A 25,886-nucleotide genomic window follows, 5' to 3' on the forward strand; every position below is an offset into this window, starting at 1 on the left:
AAAGGTTCAAAATGTATGTAAAACATCACAGCACAGTTGAAAGATATTTGGCACATGGAAACCAAACGAGGGTGTTCTATGGTGATAGGTGGGATGGGCTGAGAGTGACTGAGTGGTGGGATTAAAGAGATTATTGTCACGACTTCGGCCAAGGCTGCCTCCCCTCCTTGTTTGGGCAGGCTTCGGCGTTCGAAGCCTGCCCCAATCATCACCACATTTGTCTTGTCTTGTCAATCACACACACCTGGTTCTAATCCCCTCATTAGTCCGTGTATAAGTGTTCCCTCTGCCCCCTTGTCCTAGTGGGTGATTGTTAGTTGTGAGAGTAGTATAGCTCGGTGGAGCTACTCGTACATTTTGTTGCCAGGGTAGATTTTCCCCTGTGCCTATGTATTATTGGATTCTACCGTTACAGTGTATTTGCCAGGGATGAGAGTTTCCCCTGTGCCTGTTTCGTTGATCGCTATTTGAGCACATTTGTGTGTCAACGAAGGAATAAACTCTGTATTCGGTGATTACCCTCCTGCGCCTGACTCCTTTCATCACACTCATTACAGAATCACCCACCCTTCATGGAGTCAGCGGGAGAAGAGCGCATGCCTGGAGTCGTGGCACGGGTCCAAGAGCATTCCACGATGCTGGCCAGCTTGGGGGAAGCGATGGATCGGGTTCTTCAGGTCGTCCAACACCTGGAGAGGAGAGGACCCGATCTGTCGAGACCAGCTGGCCAACCGGATCCAGCCACTTACACCCCAGCACCCGGAGGGATCCAGATATCCCGGCCGCGGGCGTTTGATGGGACGGCGGCGCTGTGCCAGGGATTCCTCCGCCAAATGGAGCTGTACTTCTCCAGCATCAGGCCGGCACCATCGGAGCAGGAGAAGTTGTCTGTCCTCGTTTCCTGCCTCTGTGGGAAAGCCCTGGAGTGGGCCAACGCGGTGTGGAACGAGGGAGGAGCCGCGTTGGAGGACTACAGGGAGTTCGCTCGCCTCTTTCGGGCGGTCTTCGATCACCCGCCCGAGGGTCGAGAGGCAGGCGAGCGGCTGGTCCACCTGAGGCAGGGGACGAGGACCGTGCAGGACTTTGTGTTGGAGTTTCGGTCGTTGGCAGCGGGGTCCGGGGGGAACGAGCGAGCCCTGATCGACCATTTCCGGTGCGATCTGCGGGAGGACGTTCGACAGGAGCTAGTCTGCCGGGACACCATGTTGTCCTTCAATAAACTGGTGGACATGACCATTCGTTTGGACAACCTGCTGGCAGCCAGAGGACGTTCTGGTAGGGGTCTGCCTATTTCCACCCCGGACGACTCGTATTATTATTATTATTGAGTCTCCTGCTTTCCCTGTGGTATTAGGTATCCCTTGACTAGCACTCCACAACCCCACCTTCTCATGGCCGCAGAGGGCTCTCACGGGTTGGTGGCGAGAGTGTCAGGGTAGGTGTCTAGATGTTTCCGTTGGTGCAACCAAGGTGGAAAGTCCAGACGGTACCTCCACCGTGCGCATTCCCCCCGAATTCCTCGATTTGGCACACGCGTTTTCTAAGACACGTGTGACTAAATTACCACCTCATCGGGCGGGGGATTGCGTGATAAACCTTCGGGTAGACGCTGTACCTCCCAGGAGTCATGTGTACCCCCTGTCGCAGGCTGAAACGGAGGCTATGGAAACATACATCTCCGAGTCCCTGGGCCAGGGATATATACATCCCTCCACTTCACCCGCCTCCTCGAGTTTCTTCTTTGTGAAGAAGAAAGACTGCGGTCTGCGCCCGTGCATTGATTATCGATCACTGAACAAGGAGACGATTAGATTTAGTTATCCTCTCCCCCTCATTCCTTCAGTGATTGAGTCAATGCATGGGGCGTGCTTCTTCACTAAGCTAGATCTCAGGAGTGCATACAACCTGGTGCGTGTTCGTGAGGGGGATGAGTGGAAGACAGCATTCAGCACAACCACGGGGCATTATGAATACCTGGTGATGCCCTATGGTTTGATGAATGCTCCATTCGTCTTCCAGTCCTTTGTGAACGAGGTGTTTCGGGACATGCTTGGTCGCGGTGTGGTGCTCTACATCGATGACATCTTGGTGTATTCCGCTACTCGCGCCGAGCATGTGTCCCTGGTTCGCAAAGTGTGGCCCGACTGTTGGAAAATGACCTTTATGCCAAGGCAGAGAAGTGTATGTTTTTCCAGCAGTCTGTCTCCTTCCTCGGATACCGCATTACCACCTCAGGTGTGGAGATGGAGGGAGATCGCATTTCAGCCGTGAGTAATTGGCCGACTCCAACCACGGTTAAGGAGGTGCAGCGCTTCCTTGGCTTTGCCAACTACTATCGGAGGTTTATCCGGGGCTTTGACAAGGTTGCAGCTCCCATTACATCCTTGTTGAAGGGTGGGCCGTCCCGGCTCAGCTGGTCTGCTGAGGCTGACCTGGCCTTCAGGAGACTGCGGGGTCTGTTCACCGCAGCTCCGGTACTGGCCCATCCCGATCCATCACTACCGTTCGTAGTGGAGGTGGATGCATCCAAGGTAGGGATAGACGCTGTCCTGTCCCAACGCTCGGGCACGCCACCCAAGCTCCGCCCCTGTGCCTTCTTCTCTAAGAAGCTCAGCCTGGCGGAGCAGAACTACGATGTTGGTGATCGGGAGCTGTTGGCTGTTGTCTGAGCTTTGACTGTGTGGAGGCATTGGCTCGAAGGGGCGAAACACCCTTTCCTCATCTGGAAGGACCACCGTAACCTGGAGTACATCCGGGCAGCGAGGAGGCTGAATCCTCGCCAGGCCAGGTGGGCCCTATTCTTCACCCGGTTAGATTTTACACTGTCATACATTCCGGGTACGAAGAACGTGAAGGCAAACGCAGTGTCCTGGCTGTATGACACAAAGGAGAGGTCCAGAGACAACACCCCCATACTCCCGGCCTCCTGCATTGTAGCGCCGGTAGTATGGGCGATGGACGCGGATATAGAGCAGGCATTACGCACAGATCCATCTCCACCGCAGTGTCCAGCTGGGCTGCGGTACGTGCCTGCTCTTATCCATGATCGTCTGATCTTCTGGGCACACACGTCACCCTCCTCTGGTCACCCAGGTATCGGTCGTACAGTGCGCTGCTTGATCGGAAAGTACTGGTGGCCTACCTTGGCTAAGGACGTGAGGGTGTACGTCTCCTCCTGCTCAGTGTGCGCCCAGAGTAAGGCCCCTAGGCACCTCCCAGCGGGTAAGCTACAACCTTTACCAGTTCCACAACGACCATGGTCTCACCTTAGTATTTATTTTTTGACTGATCTTCCCCTATCCCAAGGTAACACCAACATCCTGGACGTTGTGGACCGCTTCTCCAAGTCCTGCCGCCTCCTTCCTCTGCCCGGTCTCCCCACGGCCCTGCAGACTGTGGAGGCCCTGTTTACTCATGTCTTCCGGCACTATGGGGTGCCAGAGGATATAGTGTCCGACCGAGGTCCCCAGTTCACATCCAAGGTTTGGAAGGTGTTCATGGAACGTCTGGGGGTCTCGGTCAGCCTGACCTCTGGGTTCCACCCGAGTCAAATGGGCAGGTGGAACGGGTAAATCAGGACGTGGGTAGGTTCCTGCGGTCCTACTGCCAGGACCGGCCGGGGGAGTGGTCGGTGTTCTTGCCATGGGCAGAATATGCCCAGAACTCTCTCCGCCACTCCTCTACTAACCTAACACCATTCCAATGTGTTTTAGGTTACCAACCGGTTCTGGCACAGTGGCACCAGAGCCAGACCGAGGCTCCTGCGGTGGATGACTGGTTTCGGCGTGCGGAGGACGTTCACCTCCAGTGCGCCGTGCATCGTCAGAAGGCCAACGCTGACCGTCACCGCAATAACTCTCGACCCGGAATCTGCACCTCCGCCTGCCCTGCCTGAAGCTGAGCCCGCGGTTTGTGGGGCCGTTCAAAATCCTGAGGAGAATCAACGAGGTCACGTATAGGTTATTACTTCCCCCTGATTACCGTATTAACCCCTCGTTTCATGTGTCTCTCCTGAGGCTGGTGGTGGTTGGTCCGCTCCAGGAGTCTGAGGTGCGGGAAGTTCCTCCACCTCCTCTGGACATCGGGGGGGCCCCGGCGTACTCTGTCCGCTCCATCCTGGATTCGAGGCGTCGGGTGGGGGGCCTTCAGTACCTCGTGGAGTGGGAGGGGTACGGTCCGGAGGAATGGTGCTGAGTCCCGGTGAGGGATATCCTCGATCCCTCCCTGTTGCGGGATTTCCACCGTCGCCATCCGGCTCGCCCTGCTCTGCGTCCTCCTGGCTGTCCCCGAGGCCGGGGTCGGCGCGCTGCTGGAACTGCGCGTCAAGGGGGGGGGGTACTGTCACGACTTCGGCCGAGGCTGTCTCCCCTCCTTGTTCGGGCAGGCTTCGGCGTTCGTCGTCACCGGCTTACTAACCACTGCCACCCCAATCATCGTCACATTTGTCTTGTCTTGTCAATCACACACACCTGGTTCTAATCCCCTCATTAGTCCTTGTATATGTGTTCCCTCTGCCCCCTTGTCCTAGTGGGTGATTGTTAGTTGTGAGAGTAGTATAGCTCGGTGGAGCTACTCGTACATTTTGTTGCCAGGGTAGATTTTCCCCTGTGCCTATGTATTATTGGATTCTACTGTTACAGTGTATTTGCCAGGGATGAGAGTTTCCCCTGTGCCTGTTTTGTTGATCGCTATTTGAGCACATTTGTGTGTCAACAAAGGAATAAACTCTGTTTTTGGTGATTACCCACCTGCGCCTGACTCCTTTCATCACACTCATCATACTTATGTTCGGTAATGTATTGTTGTTACTGTATGTGATTGCTGTATATAAAAGTACCATGTATGTAAAATGTGTATGTAAAATGTATATGTAAATTGTATGTATATGTAGCAGAAAAGCTGTAAAAACAAAAAAAGATGTGTGTCCTCTGATAGGTTAATAAACAAGAGCTTTGTGTGCTCTCCAGTGGAATTAACACTAACGCTCCTGCTGCCACCTCACCTCCACCTGAGACCGGGTTGAAAAGAAGCAGGGCTCTGTGTGATCTCTCTCTCTGGAGGAAGATGGAAGACAGTGCTTTAGCTGAACAGACACGGTGAATAAGATGTGGCGTGTCTCACAGCCAGGGGTTAAGCATTCACTATGATCTGTTTCTCTCTAAACCCGTGTGGTGTGTGGGAGCATACATCGCTTATTGTAACGGCAGCCTTGAAGTCATTGCTTACCCAACCATTCGTGCTAGCATAACACAATGCAAAATCATGCTTATACTGATATTGGTTGTTTTGTTCAAGACCTTTGAACCCCTTTAAATCTATTTTGGATGACTGTAGGAGGCTGAGGTGTCACTGTTGTTGTATAATGGCTTCGGTTCCTTCTTCTTGTTGGATTGTTTTCTTGGGTGAAAAATGCTGTTCTGTGGTAATTTATATTTTGTGTGTCAAACACCAGAGTTACTTTGAAGTGTCATGGTGACATAGCGATAGTTTGTTACTTTGTTGGTTTCTTTGTTAATTGTTTTATTAATAAAGGAGCCCAGTATTCTGTACAGTACAGGCCTGTACAACTTGCAAAGAAAGCTTTGTATATGTGACATGCTTTAGAGTGAGAGATGGCAGTTGGCAGGGCTGCTGGGCATCCAGTCAGAGGCGTGTATCTCTAACACAACCACGGATATTGAGTGGCAACTGAGACAGGCAGTGGCAGAGTTCTCTTTCAGCTTCTATGTTTTCTTTTCTTTTTCTGCTCTCAGAATGAAGACATTACTTTAGTGTTACAGAGAGGACTTGAAGTTCTGATTGAAGAGCTTATAAACAAATGCTTTCAGACAAACAAGATGCAGTCTTTGCAAGATCCTCACATATTACAGCCTCCTTACGAACTAGCCCTTGAATACCAGAAACTCACGCTGTGACCTCACCATGGGAGAGTACTGTTCAATCCCTCTGAATTGTTAGTTAGTTATCTCGAACGTGCCAGGCTTCAACTCTGTGTGTGTGTGTGTGTGTGTATGTGTGTGTGTGTGTGTGTGTGTGTGTGTGTGTGCACGCACATCTGCTCACGTGTGCACGTGTGTGTGTGTTCGTGCGTGCATACGTGTGTGAGTGTGTGTGTGTGTGTGTGTGTTTGTGTGTGTGTGCGTGCATATGTGTGTGTGTGTGTGTGCTCAGGGGTTTGCTAAAGGCCCATGTTAATATTCTGAGCATGGAATCAGCCATATCCAGTGAGAGGTTGTCACGGCTGAGCTCCAGTGTCTGTTTGTTTGTTCCATGAATAAGGTGCAGTTAAACCTCCTCTGGCCATCGGAAAACTGTTTATGTGGGGATAGATACAGAATCCCCTTTGATTACAGTATATTGATGGAACAGCCTGTAGATGTATTCCTGGTAAGCCCACTTGATTAACATGTTTCTGTCTGCTGCGGAGAGGAATTAGCCTGAGCATTCCCTGTGGTGCTATAGGTAAGTATTTTCACAGATATTCCACAGGCAACCAGATACCAGCATTAAGCCATATCTGACAAAATGGTTGGAGTGCAGAGCAGCTCTCTCTTTTTAGCTCTAGCTGCTCTTGACACCTCTCTCTACACCTCCCGCTAAAGCGCTCTGCTGCAGGCAACTATACAGATAGCTGGAGTGTCACATTTTGTCCAGTGTTTGCACAGGGTACTACACTGAGTGTACAAAACATTAAGAACGCCTTCCTAAAATTGAGTTGCACACCCCCCTTTTGCCCTCATAACAGCCTTAATTCATCAGGGCATGGACTCTGTAAGGTGTCGAAAGCGTTCCACAGGGATGCTGGCCCATGTTGACTCCAATGCTTCCCACAGTTGTATCAAGTTGGCTGTATGTCCTTTGGATGGTGGACCATTCTTGATACACACGGGAAACTGTTGAACGTGAAAAACTCAGCAGCGTTGCAGTTCTTGACACATACCGGTGCGCCTGGCACCTACTACCATACACTGTTCAAAGGCACTCACATCTTTTGTCTTGCCCATTCACCCTCTGAATGGCACACTCACAATCCATCTCAATTGTCTCAAGGATTTAAAATTATTATTTAACCTGTCTCCTCCCCTTCATCTACACTGATTGAAGTGGATTTAATAAGTTACATCAATAAGGGATCATAGCACCTGGATTTACCTGGTCAGTCTATGTCATGTTAAGAGCAGGTGTCCATAATGTTTTGTACACTCAGTGTATATTATGGTATTTGACTTGAGGCTGAGACAAAAATGACATGAACTCAGCATGAGTGAGAGTGGTTACTACAGTAATATGACATTCAAAGCCCAGATGTAATGTACAGTTTAAATTGTTTAAAGCTGTTTATTTGTAGAATGTCCACCCCTAAAAGTAAACACAGGAGCTTGTGAGTAGTAGTTTTGGCTAGACACTGGCAAGGACACAAATCCTAGAGGTCACGGAAGGTAACTGGTCAGTGTTCTGACTTCTGAGAAGAGGTCTTAAACCATCTGATGGCTTGCTGTTTGGAAAATGATGACCACAGCGGCCAATCTGTGTTCCTTGGGTCTACTCAGCAGGTGCAGGCTTTTCCATCAAATGTCTTTTAAGAAAAAGGTCTGCATCCCTCCACCCAACCTTTTAATTAAATGAAAGCACAGTGGGACACACACTCACTCACACACACATGTCAGAAGCTGAGTCACTGAGGAGAGGAGACTGCCTGGGCCGCACAGCATCCCAGCATCCTCCTCCTGCTGTCGCCACACATGCGGTGTGAACACACACACGGATAACATGCGATATGCTGCTGATCATGGCTGGAAATGAGAAGGAAAAATGTTTCCTCGAAGGAGGCCCATACATTTAATGACACCATGCCAGCATAGAGAGGGTATGTTACCTTTCCCCAACTGCTATTACCCAGCAGCCTGGAAGGAGAGGCTGCTCTCCTCCACCCTCACAGACTGAGACAGTCTGCAGAGATATCAGTCTGGCTCACAGAGTGTACTGCAGCTCTGTGGATTTGCCCACATGACAGCCTGCTGAACACTGCTAGTATTGTCTAAAAGCATGAACATAGTATCTAATGATCAGATAGTTAGTAGATTCTACTATCTGTCAGGTAATACACTACAAAGAACACTTGTTGACTGTCATTCTTATTCATTCACTGGCATATCAGACATTTGCAGATTCTGTCTAAGTACAGTAAAGCACATAAGTCTAAGGAATATGGGTTAGGAGAGGAGGAGAGCAGGCCCAGACAAGGACAGGCTTTATTTGGAGGACGGTTGGCCTGTCTGGCCTCATCCTCTATGATTGACAGATTGCGCTGGAGGCCGCCACTTGCAGGGAATAGCATCACACGCATTTCCCCAGAAATCTGTCTATCAGTGCTGTCTAAGCAGAGCGACAGCCATGACATCTAATCACAGCCTGGCTGGCACCTCATAACTCCTGCCTAATGTGCTCCAGGTACAGGGGAGTGCAGGGGAGGGTAGGGGGGTAGCAGGGGGGTAGCAGGGGGGCGCTGGGGACAAGAGACAAGACCAGCGGCTATTTATAATAGTCCTGTCTGTGGCTGTACACTTCGCCCTATTAATACAGTTTAAAACTAGGCTGAGAATATGGATATACAGTTGAAGTCGGAAATGTACATACATCTTAGCCAAATACATTTAAACTCAGTTTCTCACAATTCCTGAAATTTAATCCTAGTAAAAATTCCCTGTCTTAGGTCAGTTAGGATCACCACTTTATTTTAAGAATGTGAAATGTCAGAATAATAGTAGAGAGAATGATTTATTTCAGCTTTTATTTCTTTCATCACATTCCCAGTGGGTCAGAAGTTTACATACACTCAATTAGTATTTGGTAGCATTTCCTTTAAATTGTTTAACTTGGGTCAAACTTTTCAGGTAGCCTTCCACAAGCTTCCCACAATAAATTGGGTGAATTTTGGCCCATTCCTCCTGACAGAGCTGGTGTAACTGAGTCAGGTTTGTAGGCCTCCTTGCTCGCACACGCTTTTTCAGTTCTGCCCACACATTTTCAATAGGATTGAGGTCAGGGCTTTGTGATGGCCACTCCAATACCTTGACTTTGTTGTCCTTTTTGCCACAACTTTGGAAGTATGCTTGGGGTCATTATGGCCAAACAGTTCTATTTTTGTTTCATCGGACCAGAGGACATTTCTCCAAAAAATATGATCTTTGTCCCCATGTGCAGTTGCAAACCATAGTCTGGCTTTTTTATGGCGGTTTTGGAGCAGTGGCTTCTTCCTTGCAGAGCGGCCTTTCAGGTTATGTCAATATAGGACTTGTTTTACTGTGGATATAGATACTTTTGTACCTGTTTCCTTCAGCATCTTCACAAGGTCCTTTGCTGTTGTTCTGGGATTGATTTGCACTTTTCGCACCAAAGACAGAACGCGTCTCCTTCCTGAGCGGTATGATGGCTGCGTGGTCCCATGATGTTTATACTTGCGTACTATTGTTTGTACAGATGAACGTGGTACCTTCAGGCATTTGGAAATTGCTCCCAAGGATGAACCAGACTTATGGAGGTCTACAATTTTCTTTCTGAGGTCTTGGCTGATTTCTTTTGATTTTCCCAAGATGTCAAGCAAAGAGACACTGAGTTTGAAGGTAGGCCTTGAAATACATCCACAGGTACACCTCCAATTGACTCAAATGATGTTAATGAGCCTATCAGAAGCTTCTAAAGCCATGACAATTTTCCAAGCTGTTTAAAGGCACAGTCAACTTAGTGTATGTAAACTTCTGACACACTGGAATTGTGATACAGTGAATTATAAGTGAAATAATCTGTCTGTAAACAATTGTTGGAAAAATTACTTGTGTCATGCACAAAGTAGATGTCCTAACCGACTGGCCAAAACTAAAGTTTGTTAACAAGAAATTTGTGGAGTGGTTGAATAACAAGTTTTAATGACTCCAACCTAAGTGTATGTAAACTTCTGACTTCAACTGTATATATTACATCCTCACTCCTCATACTATAACAGAAATGCAGACTTTCTGTATGATTTGTAATCTGAGATGTACCTTTATTATTATGTGCTGGTTTGTGATTTGTCTCCTGTGGGGATTCCTGCCAGGCTGAGAGAGCATAACAAGGACATGCCTTCCATTCAGGTTAGGTCAAAGATGGTAACTCAGGCAAAAAGACTAGTGTGTGCCTGCTTGCTCTTTATGAGGTGGTCCAATTAGATGTTAGACTGCGTAATAGGCTTGCTATGATATAATAAGCTGTGAGAACTAGGATGCAGATAAGACTACGCAGTCAGTGGAGTTGTTTTATGAATGGCAGTCGGTCTGTGTGTGTGAATGATGGTAGCTATCCCCAGGGTATGGCCCCATGGCGCTGCTCCGAGCCAACTCAGAGTGGTGCTGTGAGTCCGGGATGCCCAGGGTGGCGCCGTAGGGAAAATGCCAGTCTCCCGTGACCTGCTGGTGTGAGATGCCAGTCTCAGGCGGCTGGCCACTGTTCCAAGCGGGCGAATTCTGGTGTGCCCCAGGGCTCTCAGGGGACCTTCATAGGCAGAGTCTGCTCCAGCCCTGGGCTGGCAGGAATCTCAAACAGAGAGAGAGACTGGGAAAAACAAAGTCCACAGATAGCTAACTACAGTGGGGGAAAAAAGTATTTAGTCAGCCACCAATTGTGCAAGTTCTCCCACTTAAAAAGATGAGAGAGGCCTGTAATTTTCATCATAGGTACACGTCAACTATGACAGACAAAATGAGAAAAGAAAATCCAGAAAATCACATTGTAGGATTTTTAATGAATTTATTTGCAAATTATGGTGGAAAATAAGTATTTGGTCAATAACAAAAGTTTCTCAATACTTTGTTATATACCCTTTGTTGGCAATGACACAGGTCAAACGTTTTCTGTAAGTCTTCACAAGGTTTTCACACACTGTTGCTGGTATTTTGGCCCATTCCTCCATGCAGATCTCCTCTAGAGCAGTGATGTTTTGGGGCTGTCGCTGGGCAACACGGACTTTCAACTCCCTCCAAAGATTTTCTATGGGGTTGAGATCTGGAGACGGGCTAGGCCACTCCAGGACCTTGAAATGCTTCTTACGAAGCCACTCCTTCGTTGCCCGGGCGGTGTGTTTGGGATCATTGTCATGCTGAAAGACCCAGCCACGTTTCATCTTCAATGCCCTTGCATGTGGAAGGAGGTTTTCACTCAAAATCTCACTATACATGGCCCCATTCATTCTTTCCTTTACACCGATCAGTCGTCCTGGTCCCTTTGCAGAAAAACAGCCCCAAAGCATGATGTTTCCACCCCCATGCTTCACAGTAGTTATGGTGTTCTTTGGATGCAACTCAGCATTCTTTGTCCTCCAAACACGACGAGTTGAGTTTTTACCAAAAAGTTCTATTTTGGTTTCATCTGACCATATGACATTCTCCCAATCCTCTTCTGGATCATCCAAATGCACTCTAGCAAACTTCAGATGGGCCTGGACATGTACTGGCTTAAGCAGGGGGACACGTCTGGCACTGCAGGATTTGAGTCCCTGGCGGCGTAGTGTGTTACTGATGGTAGGCTTTGTTACTTTGGTCCCAGCTCTCTGCAGGTCATTCACTAGGTCCCCCCGTGTGGTTCTGGGATTTTTGCTCACCGTTCTTGTGATCATTTTGACCCCACGGGGTGAGATCTTGCGTGGAGCCCCAGATCGAGGGAGATTATCAGTGGTCTTGTATGTCTTCCATTTCCTAATAATTGCTCCCACAGTTGATTTCTTCAAACCAAGCTGCTTACCTATTGCAGATTCAGTCTTCCCAGCCTGGTGCAGGTCTACAATTTTGTTTCTGGTGTCCTTTGACAGCTCTTTGGTCTTGGCCATAGTGGAGTTTGGAGTGTGACTGTTTGAGGTTGTGGACAGGTGTCTTTTATACTGATAACAAGTTCAAACCGGTGCCATTAATACAGGTAACGAGTGGAGGACAGAGGAGCCTCTTAAAGAAGAAGTTACAGGTCTGTGAGAGCCAGAAATCTTGCTTGTTTGTAGGTGACCAAATACTTATTTTCCACCATAATTTGCAAATAAATTCATTAAAAATCCTACAATGTGATTTTCTGGATTTTTTTTCTTCTCAATTTGTCTGTCATAGTTGACGTGTACGTATGATGAAAATTACAGGCCTCTCTCATCTTTTTAAGTGGGAGAACTTGCACAATTGGTGGCTGACTAAATACTTTTTTTCCCCACTGTATCTACCACTGAGCTGTTCCATATTAATAGCCCCCAACTGACTGAAACTTTACAGTGCTTATAAAAGAGGGGGGTTGTTAAGCTATACACTCTCAAATACTCAATCACTTCCTAGAAAGTATATTGGAATTTTTGGTATTGGAATTTTCGGTCAACACACTTTTGGGATTTATGCCACTCTAAAATATAATAGAGGAAGTGCTAAAACCAATGGATTATGACTCATCCAAAATGAGATGAGTTTTGACAGAGTTACCTTCTGTGTGAATTATGAATTAATGTGTCCGTCTTATCATGAATATGGGCCTCTGCTTACAATTGTTCTGTCTTTCTTCTTTCCTTTTGTCTCCTCCTCCTTCTCTTCTGCTGCAACAGGAGCCGCTGAGACCTTGTCAGGTACTTTTTATTTTCCTCTAATGTTCATCTGACGATGTCTGTTGCCATTTACTCCACCTGCTCTTTATTGATTTGTGTAAAGCATCGAGTTGTGTGTTCATGTGCTGTGCAATGTTTACAATCGTATGTCAATCTACTGCCAATGTGATTGTATTTGTATAGCACAGCTACAGTATTTTGCATAGAGACCATTTCAAATAAGACTATCAGATGGTGGCAGAGTACATTCTACATTCCCTGTTGTTAATGGCTACTGTCACTATGTTTACAGTATGTGCATTCTATTGTTGTCTATGTCTAGTGTTCTATTGGTTGACCCATGACTGGTATGTACAAAGTGACTGTGGTAGCCTACACTAAACCGAAGGTGAACATTCTGTATTGTGAAAGCCCATGTCTACCACTACAGTAGGCTAGAAGCTCCCCTTGTCTCTCTGTCACACTTAGGAAGACACAACAAGCACAAAGAGCCTCTAACCTGCCAGTACAGTGGAACATGAGATTGAGCAGTCCCCAACATTGATCTGTAGTGAACATGGCACAATCTGCAGAACATAATAGAGTACAGGAGAGCTGCTTTTCTCCGTACATCTCTATTCAGACAAAGCCTTGTCAAAGCAGCATCAGACATCTGACATCACATCAGAAACATGATGAAACTTGAGTGAGAGATTGTCTTCAGAGATAGAAGACATTACATTAGAAGGCCAAAAACTTTTGAAACCCTGCTACGATGCAGAAAAGCCTTGAAACAGTGAACCACTAATAATGCCCAATGATATGATGGCTTTTTACTCACAGATGTCCTTGAAAGAGCTTCCCTTCTTAGAGAGTAGGGCTTAATGACTGAGCTGGAGATGTATGTACAGTGGGGGGGAAAAGTATTTAGTCAGCCACCAATTGTGCAAGTTCTCCCACTTAAAAAGATGAGAGAGGCCTGTAATTTTCATCATAGGTACACGTCAACTATGACAGACAAAATGAGGAAAACAAATCCAGAAAATCACATTGTAGGATTTTTTATGAATTTATTTGCAAATTATGGTGGAAAATAAGTATTTGGTCAGTAACAAAAGTTTCTCAATACTTTGTTATATACCCTTTGTTGGCAATGACACAGATCAAATGTTTTCTGTAAGTCTTCACAAGGTTTTCACACACTGTTGCTGGTATTTTGGCCCATTCCTCCATGCAGATCTCCTCTAGAGCAGTGATGTTTTGGGGCTGTCGCTGGGCAACACGGACTTTCAACTCCCTCCAAAGATTTTCTATGGGGTTGAGATCTGGAGACTGGCTAGGCCACTCCAGGACCTTGAAATTCTTCTTACAAAGCCACTCCTTCGTTGCCCGGGCGGTGTGTTTGGGATCATTGTCATGCTGAAAGACCCAGCCATGTTTAATCTTCAATGCCCTTGCTGATGGAAGGAGGTTTTCACTCAAAATCTCACGATATATGGCCCCATTCATTCTTTCCTTTACACGGATCAGTCATCCTGGTCCCTTTGCAGAAAAACAGCCCCAAAGCATGATGTTTCCACCCCCATGCTTCACAGTAGGTATGGTGTTCTTTGGATGCAACTCAGCATTCTTTGTCCTCCAAACACGACGAGTTGAGTTTTTACCAAAAAGTTATATTTTGGTTTCATCTGACTATATGACATTCTCCCAATCCTCTTCTGGATCATCCAAATGCACTCTAGCAAACTTCAGACGGGCCTGGACATGTACTGGCTTAAGCAGGGGGACATGTCTGGCACTGCAGGATTTGAGTCCCTGGCGGTGTAGTGTGTTACTGATGGTAGGCTTTGTTACTTTGGTCCCAACTCTCTGCAGGTCATTCACTAGGTCCCCCCGTGTGGTTCTGGGATTTTTGCTCACCGTTCTTGTGATCATTTTGACCCTACGGGGTGAGATCTTGCGTGGAGCCCCAGATCGAGGGAGATTATCAGTGGTCTTGTATGTCTTCCATTTCCTAATAATTGCTCCCACAGTTGATTTCTTCAAACCAAGCTGCTTACCTATTGCAGATTCAGTCTTCCCAGCCTGGTGCAGGTCTACAATTTTGTTTCTGGTGTCCTTTGACAGCTCTTTGGTCTTGGCCATAGTGGAGTTTGGAGTGTGACTGTTTGAGGTTGTGGACAGGTGTCTTTTATACTGATAACAAGTTCAAACAGGTGCCATTAATACAGGTAACGAGTGGAGGACAGAGGAGCCTCTTAAAGAAGAAGTTACAGGTCTGTGAGAGCCAGAAATCTTGCTTGTTTGTAGGTGACCAAATACTTATTTTCCACCATAATTTGCAAATAAATTCATAAAAAATCCTACAATGTGATTTTCTAAAAAAAAAAAATCTCAATTTGTCTGTCATAGTTGAAGTGTACCTATGATGAAAATTACAGGCCTCTCTCATCTTTTTAAGTGGGAGAACTTGCACAATTGGTGGCTGACTAAATACTTTTTCCCCCACTGTAGCTCATAAGGCAGTGAATAAGAGCGTGAGAAACAGAGCCATTTTCCTTCATTCTAAATGCGGCCAGATAGATCTGTCCGGCCAGATACACTACATTACCAAAATTATGTGGACACTTGCTCGTCGTACATCTCATTCCGAAATCATGGCCATTAAAATGGAGTTGGTCCCCCCTTTGCTGCTACAAAGCCTCCACTCTTCTGGGAAGGCTTTCCACTAGATGTTGTAACATGCGTGATTCAGCCATAAGAGCGTTAGTGAGGTTGGGCACTGATGCTGGGCGATTAGGCCTGGCTCACAATCAGCGTTACAATTAATCCCAAAGGTGTTCAATGGGGTTGAGGTCAGGGCTCTGTGTAGGCCAGTCAAGTTCTTCCACACCAATCTTGACAAACCATTTCTATATGGACCTCTCTTTGTGCACGGGGATATTGATATTGTCATGCTGAAACAGGAAAGGGCCTTCCCCAAACTGTTGCCACAAAGTTGGAAGCACAGAATCGTCTAGAATGTCATTGTATGCTGTAGCGTTAAGATTTCCCTTCACTGGAACTAAGGAGCCTGAACCATGAAAAACAGCCCCAGACCATTATTCCTCCTGCACCAAACTTTACAGTTGGCACTATGCATTGGGGCAGCTAGTGTTCTCCTAGCATCCCCCAAACGCAGATTAGTCCGTCGGACTGCCAGATGGTAAAGCGTGATTCATCACTCCAGAGAACGTGTTTCCACTGCTCCAGAGTCCAATGGCATAGAGCTTTACTCCACTCCAGCCGACGCTTGGCATTGCGCATGGTGATCTTAGGCTTGTGTGCTGCTGCTCGGCCATGGAAACCCATTTCATGAAGCTCCCGACTAACAGTTATTGTACTTATGTTGCTGCCAGAGGCAGTTTGGAACTCGGTAGTGTTGCAACCGAGGTCAGACGATTTTTATGTGCTATGCACTTCAGCACTCGGCGGTCCCGTTCTGTGAGCTTGTGTGGCCTACCACTTAGAGGCTGAGCCGTTGTTGCTCCTAGACGTTTCCCCTTTACAATAACAAGCACTTACAGTTGACCGGGGCAGCTCTTGCAGGGAAGAAATTTGACCAGATACAGTGGGGGAAAAAAGTATTTAGTCAGCCACCAATTGTGCAAGTTCTCCCACTTAAAAATATGAGAGAGGCCTGTAATTTTCATCATAGGTACACGTCAACTGTGACAAACAAATTGAGAAAAAAAATCCAGAAAATCACATTGTAGGATTTTTTATGAATTTATTTGCAAACTATGGTGGAAAATAAGTATTTGGTCACCTACAAACAAGCAAGATTTCTGGCTCTCACAGACCTGTAACTTCTTCTTTAAGAGGCTCCTCTGTCCTCCACTCGTTACCTGTATTAATGGCACCTGTTTGAACTTGTTATCAGTATAAAAGACACCTGTCCACAACCTCAAACAGTCACACTCCAAACTCCACTCTGGCCAAGACCAAAGAGCTGTCAAAGGACACCAGAAACAAAATTGTAGACCTGCACCAGGCTGGGAAGACTGAATCTGCAATAGGTAAGCAGCTTGGTTTGAAGAAATCAACTGTGGGAGCAATTATTAGGAAATGGAAGACATACAAGACCACTGATAATCTCCCTCGATCTGGGGCTCCACGCAAGATCTCACCCCGTGGGGTCAAAATGATCACAAGAACGGTGAGCAAAAATCCCAGAACCACACGGGGGGACCTAGTGAATGACCTGCAGAGAGCTGGGACCAAAGTAACAAAGCCTACCATCAGTAACACACTACGCCGCCAGGGACTCAAATCCTGCAGTGCAAGACGTGTCCCCCTGCTTAAGCCAGTACATGTCCAGGCCCGTCTGAAGTTTGCTAGAGTGCATTTAGATGATCCAGAAGAGGATTGGGAGAATGTCATATGGTCAGATGAAACCAAAATATAACTTTTTGGTAAAAACTCAACTTGTTGTGTTTGGAGGACGAAGAATGCTGAGTTGCATCCAAAGAACACCATACCTACTGTGAAGCATGGGGGTGGAAACATCATGCTTTGGGGCTGTTTTTCTGCAAAGGAACCAGGACGACTGATCCGTGTAAAGGAAAGAATGAATGGGGCCATGTATCGTGAGATTTTGAGTGAAAACCTCCTTCCATCAGCAAGGGCATTGAAGATGAAACGTGGCTGGGTCTTTCAGCATGACAATGATCCCAAACACACCGCCCGGACAACGAAGGAGTGGCTTCGTAAGAAGCATTTCAAGGTCCTGGAGTGGCCTAGCCAGTCTCCAGATCTCAACCCCATAGAAAATCTTTGGAGGGAGTTGAAAGTCCGTGTTGCCCAGCGACAGCCCCAAAACATCACTGCTCTAGAGGAGATCTGCATGGAGGAATGGGCCAAAATACCAGCAACAGTGTGTGAAAACCTTGTGAAGACTTACAGAAAACGTTTGACCTGTGTCATTGCCAACAAAGGGTATATAACAAAGTATTGAGAAACTTTTGTTATTGACCAAATACTTATTTTCCACCATAATTTGCAAATAAATTCATTAAAAATCCTACAATGTGATTTTCTGGATTTTTTTTTCTCATTTTGTCTGTCATAGTTGACGTGTACCTATGATGAAAATTACAGGCCTCTCTCATCTTTTTAAGTGGGAGAACTTGCACAATTGGTGGCTTACTAAATACTTTTTTTCCCCACTGTAGGTAGCTCCGGCCGGCCAGATAGGTCTGGTCGGCCCACCGGCCAGATAGGTAGGTCCGGCCAGATAGTTTTGTCCGGCCGGCCAGATAGCTAGGTCCGGTAGGTTGGCCGGCAAGATAGCTTGGTCCGGCAGGTTGTCTGGCCAGCCAGATAGCTAGGTCCGGCTGGCCGGCTGACCAGATAGCTAGGTCCGGCCGTCCGGCCAGATAGCTCCGTCCGGCAGGCCGGCAAGATAGCTTGGTCCGGCAGGTCGGCTGGCCAGATAGCTAGGTCCGGCCGTCCAGCCAGATAGCTCCGTCCGGCAGGCCAGCCAGATATCTAGGTCCGGCCAGCCGGCAAGATAGCTTGGTCTGGCAGGTCGGCCGGCTGGACAGATAACTAGGTCCGGCCAGCAAGATAGCTAGGTCCGGCCATCCGGCCAGATAGCTAGGTCCGGCCGCCCGGCCAGATAGGTAGCTTCGGCCAGCTAGATAGGTCCGGTCGGCAGACCAGCCAGATAGGTAAGTCCGGCCGGCCGGCAAGATAGCTAGGTCCGGCTGGCCAGCCAGATAGGTAGCTCCGGCCGGCCAGATAGGTACGGTTGGCCGGGCGGCCAGATAGCTAGGTCCGGTCTGCCTGACGGCCAGATAGCTAGGTCCGGCTGACCGGCCATATATATAGGTCCGGCCGGCCGACCAGGTAGCTATCTTTCCAGCCGGACCAAGCTATCTGGCCGGCCTGCCGGACCTACATATATGGCCGGTCGGCGGGCCAGATAGCTGGTTCCTCTTTGAAAAGGACAGGGCCACTCCAGACATCAGTGACTCAGTGGAGAGGTATCAGGTGCCTGGCGCTGTCCTGCTTTCCACTGCCCCTTTCATGTCTTTTGATGAAAATATAAAAAGAGAGAGAGAAGTTCAAAGAAAAAAGGAATTTGAATCAAAAGGTGCCCTTTCTTAACTTCTGGGAAGGAATGAAGAGAGGAACCTGATTTCTCCCAAATTTTAAAAGGTAGCGTCAGGGTTTCTTCTTGGTGTCTTGCGTTATGAGCTGCTTGTTGATGGGGCCCATGTCAGACCGCTGCTGTAACATCCCGGCATTGAGTTCACAGACCTTTGAAGGCCCTGTAATTAATTATCTTTGACTGTGTCATTCAGTGTGTTCTGATGGAGGAACAGGAGGGCGGCAATGTGTGCCAATACTGGCGCTTTGCACTCCGAGACAGCTGCTGGAATGAGTGTGAATTTATCAGCCAGTCATCTACGCCATGCCTCGTCTCAGCCCACCTCTCTCTCTCTCTCCCGCCACTAGGAATTAATGACTGCCTCTCCTCATTTGCACCCAATCATGACCAGGATGCTGAGGCAATTGAAAATGTTTACTAGAATTGCAAAAAAAACTCCATGTTCTGCAAACTGATCTGTTTTCCCTTTGATGGGATTGCTAATCACACCGCCGTTATTTATGTGTGTTTTGAATTGGAGATGAGCCAGGGATATTGGAGAGGACCCAACCCTGCTAAGGGCTGCTGAAACCTTATGGATATTTTCTCTAGCAGTCCCGTTCCTTTCAGTCCAACATATTGGGAACAGAATAACCTTCATGTTGCTGTTTTGACTGCCAGCTATATTACTTGAACAAAACTGAAATCAAAACAGACGTCAAAACACTTTACACTGTGGACTCCTCTGCTGGGGTACGCCTACTTACTATAAGTATGTCAGAGCTGCCTTTCGGGTTTCAGTTAGACACACTAAAATTAATTACACACTTCCACATTCCAACATTGGAGCACACATAATAAACATTCATTTGATTGTGTTATAATGAGTTAATTATCGACCAATTCACCTTTATTTAAAGTATTTCACTATGCTCTAGTAGTCCACTATACATTCACACTTTAGAGGTAGTTGAAAACAGAGGCTTTTCTAATGATAAAAAAATATGGATTCCTCAAACATCACAGATACTCAATTAAGACAGTTTAAAAACAGCACACTTCAATGAAGTATAAAAACGAGTCTTTCCTTACAATAAGATAACACTCAGATACCTCAAGATACTACCTATTTAGTACAGAATGTACTGTACTCTGCTCAATATCAATGTCCATTTTCAGTCATCACCACCCTGTGTTGTGTGTGTGCTTGATGAACCAATATCTGTGGTGTCGAATGAAATGGAAAGTTCATTGCTACAGACAGGTCTGAGGTGTATTTCTCCACAGGAGGTTAATTTCTTGCTGCTCGCTGCATTCTCTCAGCTCATTTGAATCCTGTTAGTTTGGCTGTCTATTCCCATTATCACTATCTGAAAACGCAGGTGCTTTTTTTCCACTTTGTAAATGTCAGCCCGGTTTGGAGTTGTCTGACGACTCAGCCATGCAAATGTGCTATGGATGTCTCTTCGGGCTGTTGCTGGGAGTCTTGTTCCTCTCCTGGTGCTAATCCGAGGCGTTTAAAAGCATTCTCCATTCTTCTTCCTATGCCTTTTGGCTCTTGCCGGATAAATATAGCACAAGGTGACTTTTGATTTACCCCCTCCCTCACCTGGAAGGCTGAAAACAAACATGTTTTCTTTGTGAAAACCAAATGGATGCTTGGTTTCAGGCTTTAATGATGAGGACAGAGTTCTGTGAAAATAATGACCATGCAGGCATGCACAGGTGTGGATATACACAGTCAGTGGCTGACAAGGCTGTGGTTCCTAAGAGATGGAGACTAAAGCCCTGTGCTCACAGACTCAGATGGATAGCTATAATTCAGCTCTGTCTGTCTGTCTTTCTGTCTGTCTGTCTGTCTGTCTGTCTGTCTGTCTGTCTGTCTGTCTGTCTCTCTCTCTCTCTTCCACTTTTTATCCCCCCCCCCCTCTCTCTCTCTCTCTCTCTCTCTCTCTCTTCCACTTTTTATCCCCCCCCCCCTCTCTCTCTCTCTCTCTCTCTCTCTCTCTCTCTCTCTCTCTCTCTCTCTCTCTCTCTCTCTCTCTCTCTCTCTCTCTCTCTCTCTCTCTCTCTCTCTCTCTCCTCTCTCTCTCTCTCTCTCTCTCTCTCTCTCTCTCTCTCTCTCTCTCTCTCTCTCTCTCTCTCTCTCTCTCTCTCTCTCTGAGAGGTAGTGCTTACAGCCCATCTGGCAGAGAGTCACAGGACCCAGTCTGAGCTGAAAGATCAATAATGCCAACCAGTGCACTGAGCCCTTCTATTGTATTAGGAGGATTAGGAACGTGGCTGCAAGTACAGCCAACATACGTCTATAGCGGTCAGGCTGTGTTCACATCTCTGTAGGTGTGCTGTACTATTATGCTGTTCAATGTCGTGGTCTGTTATGGTACCTATGCTGTTACCTGTTACGTGTCTCAATCCAAAAATAATCAACACTACACAATATTTTTTTTTTAAACACTACGAAATGAAAGCAAAAGGGCAGTAATTCTAGACCTTTCATGGGTTTCACTCCTCCTCTTGTCCATCTGTCTGTCCAGTTGAAGGTCAAAACCTGGGGACGGATAATGTATCAGTGATCGAGGGGGAGATGGCGACCATCAGCTGCAGGGTGAAGAACAATGATGACTCAGTCATCCAGCTCCTCAACCCCAACAGACAGACCATCTACTTCAGAGACGTCAGACGTAAGTGCTTCTCATAGAGATCCTATTAAATTACTAGAGGGGTTATGTCATAAACCCTCAAAGTTCCATAATGTGGCAAAAATGGCAGCCATCTTGGTCAGGGAGAAATCCAAAACCAGTCTAATTGGAATGAATGGCAGTAGAGGCATAGGTGATGCATTTCCTGCTTTTACTTATGCAGAAAATACAAGTAAGGCATGTGATGTATCAGAAATTGTGTAATGGAATTATAGTCAACCTAAAATATTGTCATATAATTATAAATATAGTTTATACGGGTTTTATATCAATTTTCCTGCATAAATAGCCTCTAAAATGTATGTAAGCAGACCGTAAATGTCTCAGATTCTGTTTTCTTGAAAAGCTGTGAGTGCTATTATATGATACAAAATCAGTACTTGTTGCATTTACAACTTGTCTATGTCCTATCATCAACTGATTGGAGCCAGTGTATGGCTGTGGATTGACTGCATTGTTTGAATGGAATGTTGGCATATTGGCAGTTAAAGTTTCCTTTTTTACAACCAAATCAAATTTTGTGATGAAAATGGCATGTTATAGAAGGTTTGGTTGTAAAAAAGGAAACTTCTCCTTTAATTTGAAACATGTATGGAATCATTCCTCTTAAACTGTCTGGCTAGCTAACTAACACAAATTAATTCTAGTATTCTAAATCCTAATTCTATGGTGCTGCTTCACTGGACACTCCCCCATCATACTGGATACTCTCAACAGGAAGAACATCACTGGACACTCTGCCATTATACGGACCATCTCATTAGAAACATTCCCAACAGATGACATACAGGTTATCTCACTCATGAACCATATCTCAGGGTCACATCTCAAGTACCATATTGCAGGGCCTCTTGTAGTAAAATGAATCGACCTTTAAGGTTTTGGGAGTTTATGGCAACTCATCAGATATGATGCTATTGGTAATGGCTTCATATTTCAAGGACTAGATTATAATACTGATATATATGGAATGCTTTCTGTCCTTGACCTAATGTTCCATTGGCCATTGAGTTGATTTATTCATCGTTTTTGTTCAGGCAATTTCCAGATAATCTCTTAGATTAGGAATCTAAAGAGAATCTAAGATTAGGACAGTGTTTATGCATGAGCATATGGCTTCCACTGGGTTCAACCTGAGTATGCTTGAGTTTTGCTTGTTTGTGTCTTGGATTGGAACCAGCCTTCAAGGTGATATGAGAAACACTCTTCTTGTTTTCATATTTCATCACCATCCAAAATTCTGAGTAGGATCCAGATTGGTGTTCTAATTTCCCACGTATGGCAAAAGGTTATGGAAGGCTGAGTGTACATCTCAGTCATGTTTGTATTGCTAATGTAATGTATGTGTTTTACCGCGTTAAAGGAGAGATTAAAATAAAGATAACACAATGACACTCGTGACAGCCTTGAAGGCAACAAAAATAGAAGGTTGTGTGGTCTACCAAATCTGTGTTTGAAAGAGCTCCTCCTATAACATCATCACACTGGCCTCACATTTTGTCTGTCTTTTCTCCGTTTAGTCTCATATTCCACACAGCCTCTTGAACAGTTCGCCTTTTAACCACTTATCACATTTCAAAACCAACTCACACTGGCAGTAAGGAAAATGGCTGAAGTGCGATAGTCAAGTGTTATTACAGAAGCAGTTGGGTATCAGTAAATTGGCTGGAGTTAGTATCAGATATGAGTCAGAGCTCTGATCATATCTAACTGCTGCTTCTGGTTGAACATTACCCCTGCAGCGGAGCCTGGTAAGTCCCAGGGCAGCAGGTCTATTCTGGGCTGGGCTCCCAGAAGGCTGTGTATTGTAGGGACCCCCCTCTGACTGGTGGCATTGTTACCTGTCACCAGGGCCTCTTTCTACAGAGCCAGCCCTTTGTGTATGAGGAGGAAAACAACCGTGACACACAGTCACACAGTGAAAACAACAGACAAACACAGATACAGACACTTACACAAAACACTCTACCAGGAAAATAATACTGAACATTTACTGTAGGGCTACACATCCCCCAACAAATCGCAAACACACTAGCTTTCCTTCTCTGCTTCTTTTGGTTTAAATACCATAGAGTTGCTCAACAGAGCTATAAAATCCACTTACTGTCAACCACTTGGGAAGTTACTGTTCCAGCAATACTAACACAGTAACACTGTCCCTGAACCTGATGCTAGAGACCCAATATCAAGGCTTTTGCTGCTTTATATACTTGATCCAGCGCGCCAAATGTAGGGATTGAGGAAACAAACCACTAACTAATACAATTTTAAAGGGGATGCAACAACGAGAGGGCACTTAACAGAGCAAAATACTTTGTTGTGACCAACTATCAATTCATGTTGGTGTTATCAACCTATATAGCTCACATACAGTACATTACACCTTCAGTTGACATAGAGGGTAATGATCCAACATTACTTATTGATTATAGTTTTGATTGTATTTTTCCTCTGAGCTTGTTTTACAGTGCAACCCTGATGTTGGCTACAGCCTCTTTATAATCTCAACACACTTGAGTAATCACTTGTAAATGAACAAACTGCTTCATGTCAACTAAATTCACTGGTTCTAGGAATTAGCGGTTTTTCCTTCCTAGCAAGGCCTTTGGCTCTCAAAGCTATGCTACCGCCATAGGCTCATCGCTGTCCTTTGAGGAGAGACTTCCAAAGAGTCCTCAAATTATGAGACAGGATTGGGAATGAGGTCTCGTATAGGAAGATGCTCAAAGGCCTCTGTAATGATCAAGGTGCTGCCTGACATGGAGCTCTGACAGGAACGAACACTCCCCATGTTTTAAAGATAGGCTGAATAGATTGAGTTCTTTAGCTCTGCGCTTATAGAAGACCTGATAAGGAATGGGTAGGTCAAAACATCATTACACTCTCCAAGGAATCATCTGGGGGCATTTATGTAAAACAGTGTTCAAGTGGGGGGTTAACTGACATGGAAAATATTCTGAAAATATAACTAAATGCAAGATGTAGGATGTTAAGCTAGGTTGCCACACTCAAAGCTAACTCGAGCAACACCACCCTTCTATGTCACACCAGTCCAAACTACTTGTTCAAAACAGCTACATTTGTATTTAGTATGGACCTCTAGTTCTTGCTACCACAGAACCGTGATTTAATTCATTATGTATGTTACAGTACTTCTCCTTTTCCAGAATATGTGAGGTCGATGCATTCATTCGTGACCAGCAGCAGAACATTTTGACTTCCCATCTTGTTAGAGTCTTCATGAGCACTTCTCCTATTTTCCTGCCCTGGTAGTGCTCTGTAGACTGGAGAGATGAAATGGTTTATAAATCAACTTTTATGAATCATTCTGAAACTCACTTTTCTTTTTAGGCACCTGGGTTGTAATGCTGAGGCTTTTTACCATTTAGGAGGCTTTTTTCAGCATAACTACTAGCTATATGAATACAGACCAAATACTTTTACTGTACTATTTCAGTATTTCTCTCTGTTCTCTCTGTTTGTTAGCTCTCTCTCTCTCTCTCTCTCTCTCTCGCTCTCTCTCTCTCACTCTCTCTCTCTGTTTCTCTCTCTGTTTCTCTCTCTTTCTGTTTCTCTCTCTCACACACATACCACACACACACATACACAAACATACACATGTGTGTATCTCCCCATCCTGACTGTATGTCTGGTGTCTGTATCTCCTCAGCCCTGAAGGACAGCCGGTTCCAGCTGGTGAATTTCTCCGACAACGAGCTGCGGGTGTCTCTGTCCAACGTGTCACTGTCAGATGAGGGACGCTATGTGTGCCAGCTCTACACAGACCCTCCTCAGGAGGCCTACGCAGACATCACTGTGCTGGGTAGGTTTTACACACACATGCCTAAACTCACATGCATGAATGTACTCCTGCATGTACACACAAATAACGTACACAGACAACTGAAAATGTATGTACACGACATATTATGTATGCACATTACATGGTGCCATATCAGTGGAGGCTCCTCAAAGGAGGAAGGGGAGGACCATCCTTCTCAGTTATTTTTTATTTTTTATGTGAAACATTAATAAAGTTATCCTTTTTAGATAAAACTACACTAAATATATTCACGTCACCAAATAATTGATTAAAACACACTGTTTTGCAATGAAGGTCTACAGTAGTCTCAGCAGCACTCTGTAGGGTAGCGCCATGGTGTAGCCGGAGGACAGCTAGCTTCTCTCCTCCTCTGGGTACATTGACTTCAATACAAAACCTAGGAGGCTCATGGTTTTCACCCCATTCCATAGACTTACACAGTAATTATGACAACTTCCGGGGGACGTCCTCCAACCGATCAGAGCTCTTGCAGCATGAACTGACACGTTGCCCACCCAATCAAAGGATCAGAGAATGAATCTAGTACTGAAATCATAAGCTACAGCTAGCTAGCACTGCAGTGCATAAAATGTGGTGAGTAGTTGACTCAAAGAGAGAGAAAGACAATAGTTGAACAGTTTTGGA

At 45.9% G+C, this 25,886-nt stretch overlaps 1 protein-coding gene across 1 annotated transcript in view; it reads left to right on the forward strand.

Annotated features, from left to right (window-relative positions):
* The window catches only part of LOC311101742 (cell adhesion molecule 1-like), a gene marked incomplete at both ends in the record, with an annotated part of 176,938 nt that overhangs the window by 117,675 nt on the left and 33,377 nt on the right, over positions 1-25,886 (forward strand). Inside the window, 2 exons of the mRNA XM_084142923.1 lie at positions 21,254-21,400; positions 25,089-25,241. Of these exons, the coding sequence (XP_083999049.1) occupies positions 21,254-21,400; positions 25,089-25,241 (300 nt within the window). The remainder of the gene's footprint in view (positions 1-21,253; positions 21,401-25,088; positions 25,242-25,886) is intronic.

This window comes from Coregonus lavaretus, assembly GCF_964263955.1.
Source record: "Coregonus lavaretus genome assembly, chromosome: 26".
NCBI lineage: Eukaryota > Metazoa > Chordata > Actinopteri > Salmoniformes > Salmonidae > Coregonus > Coregonus lavaretus.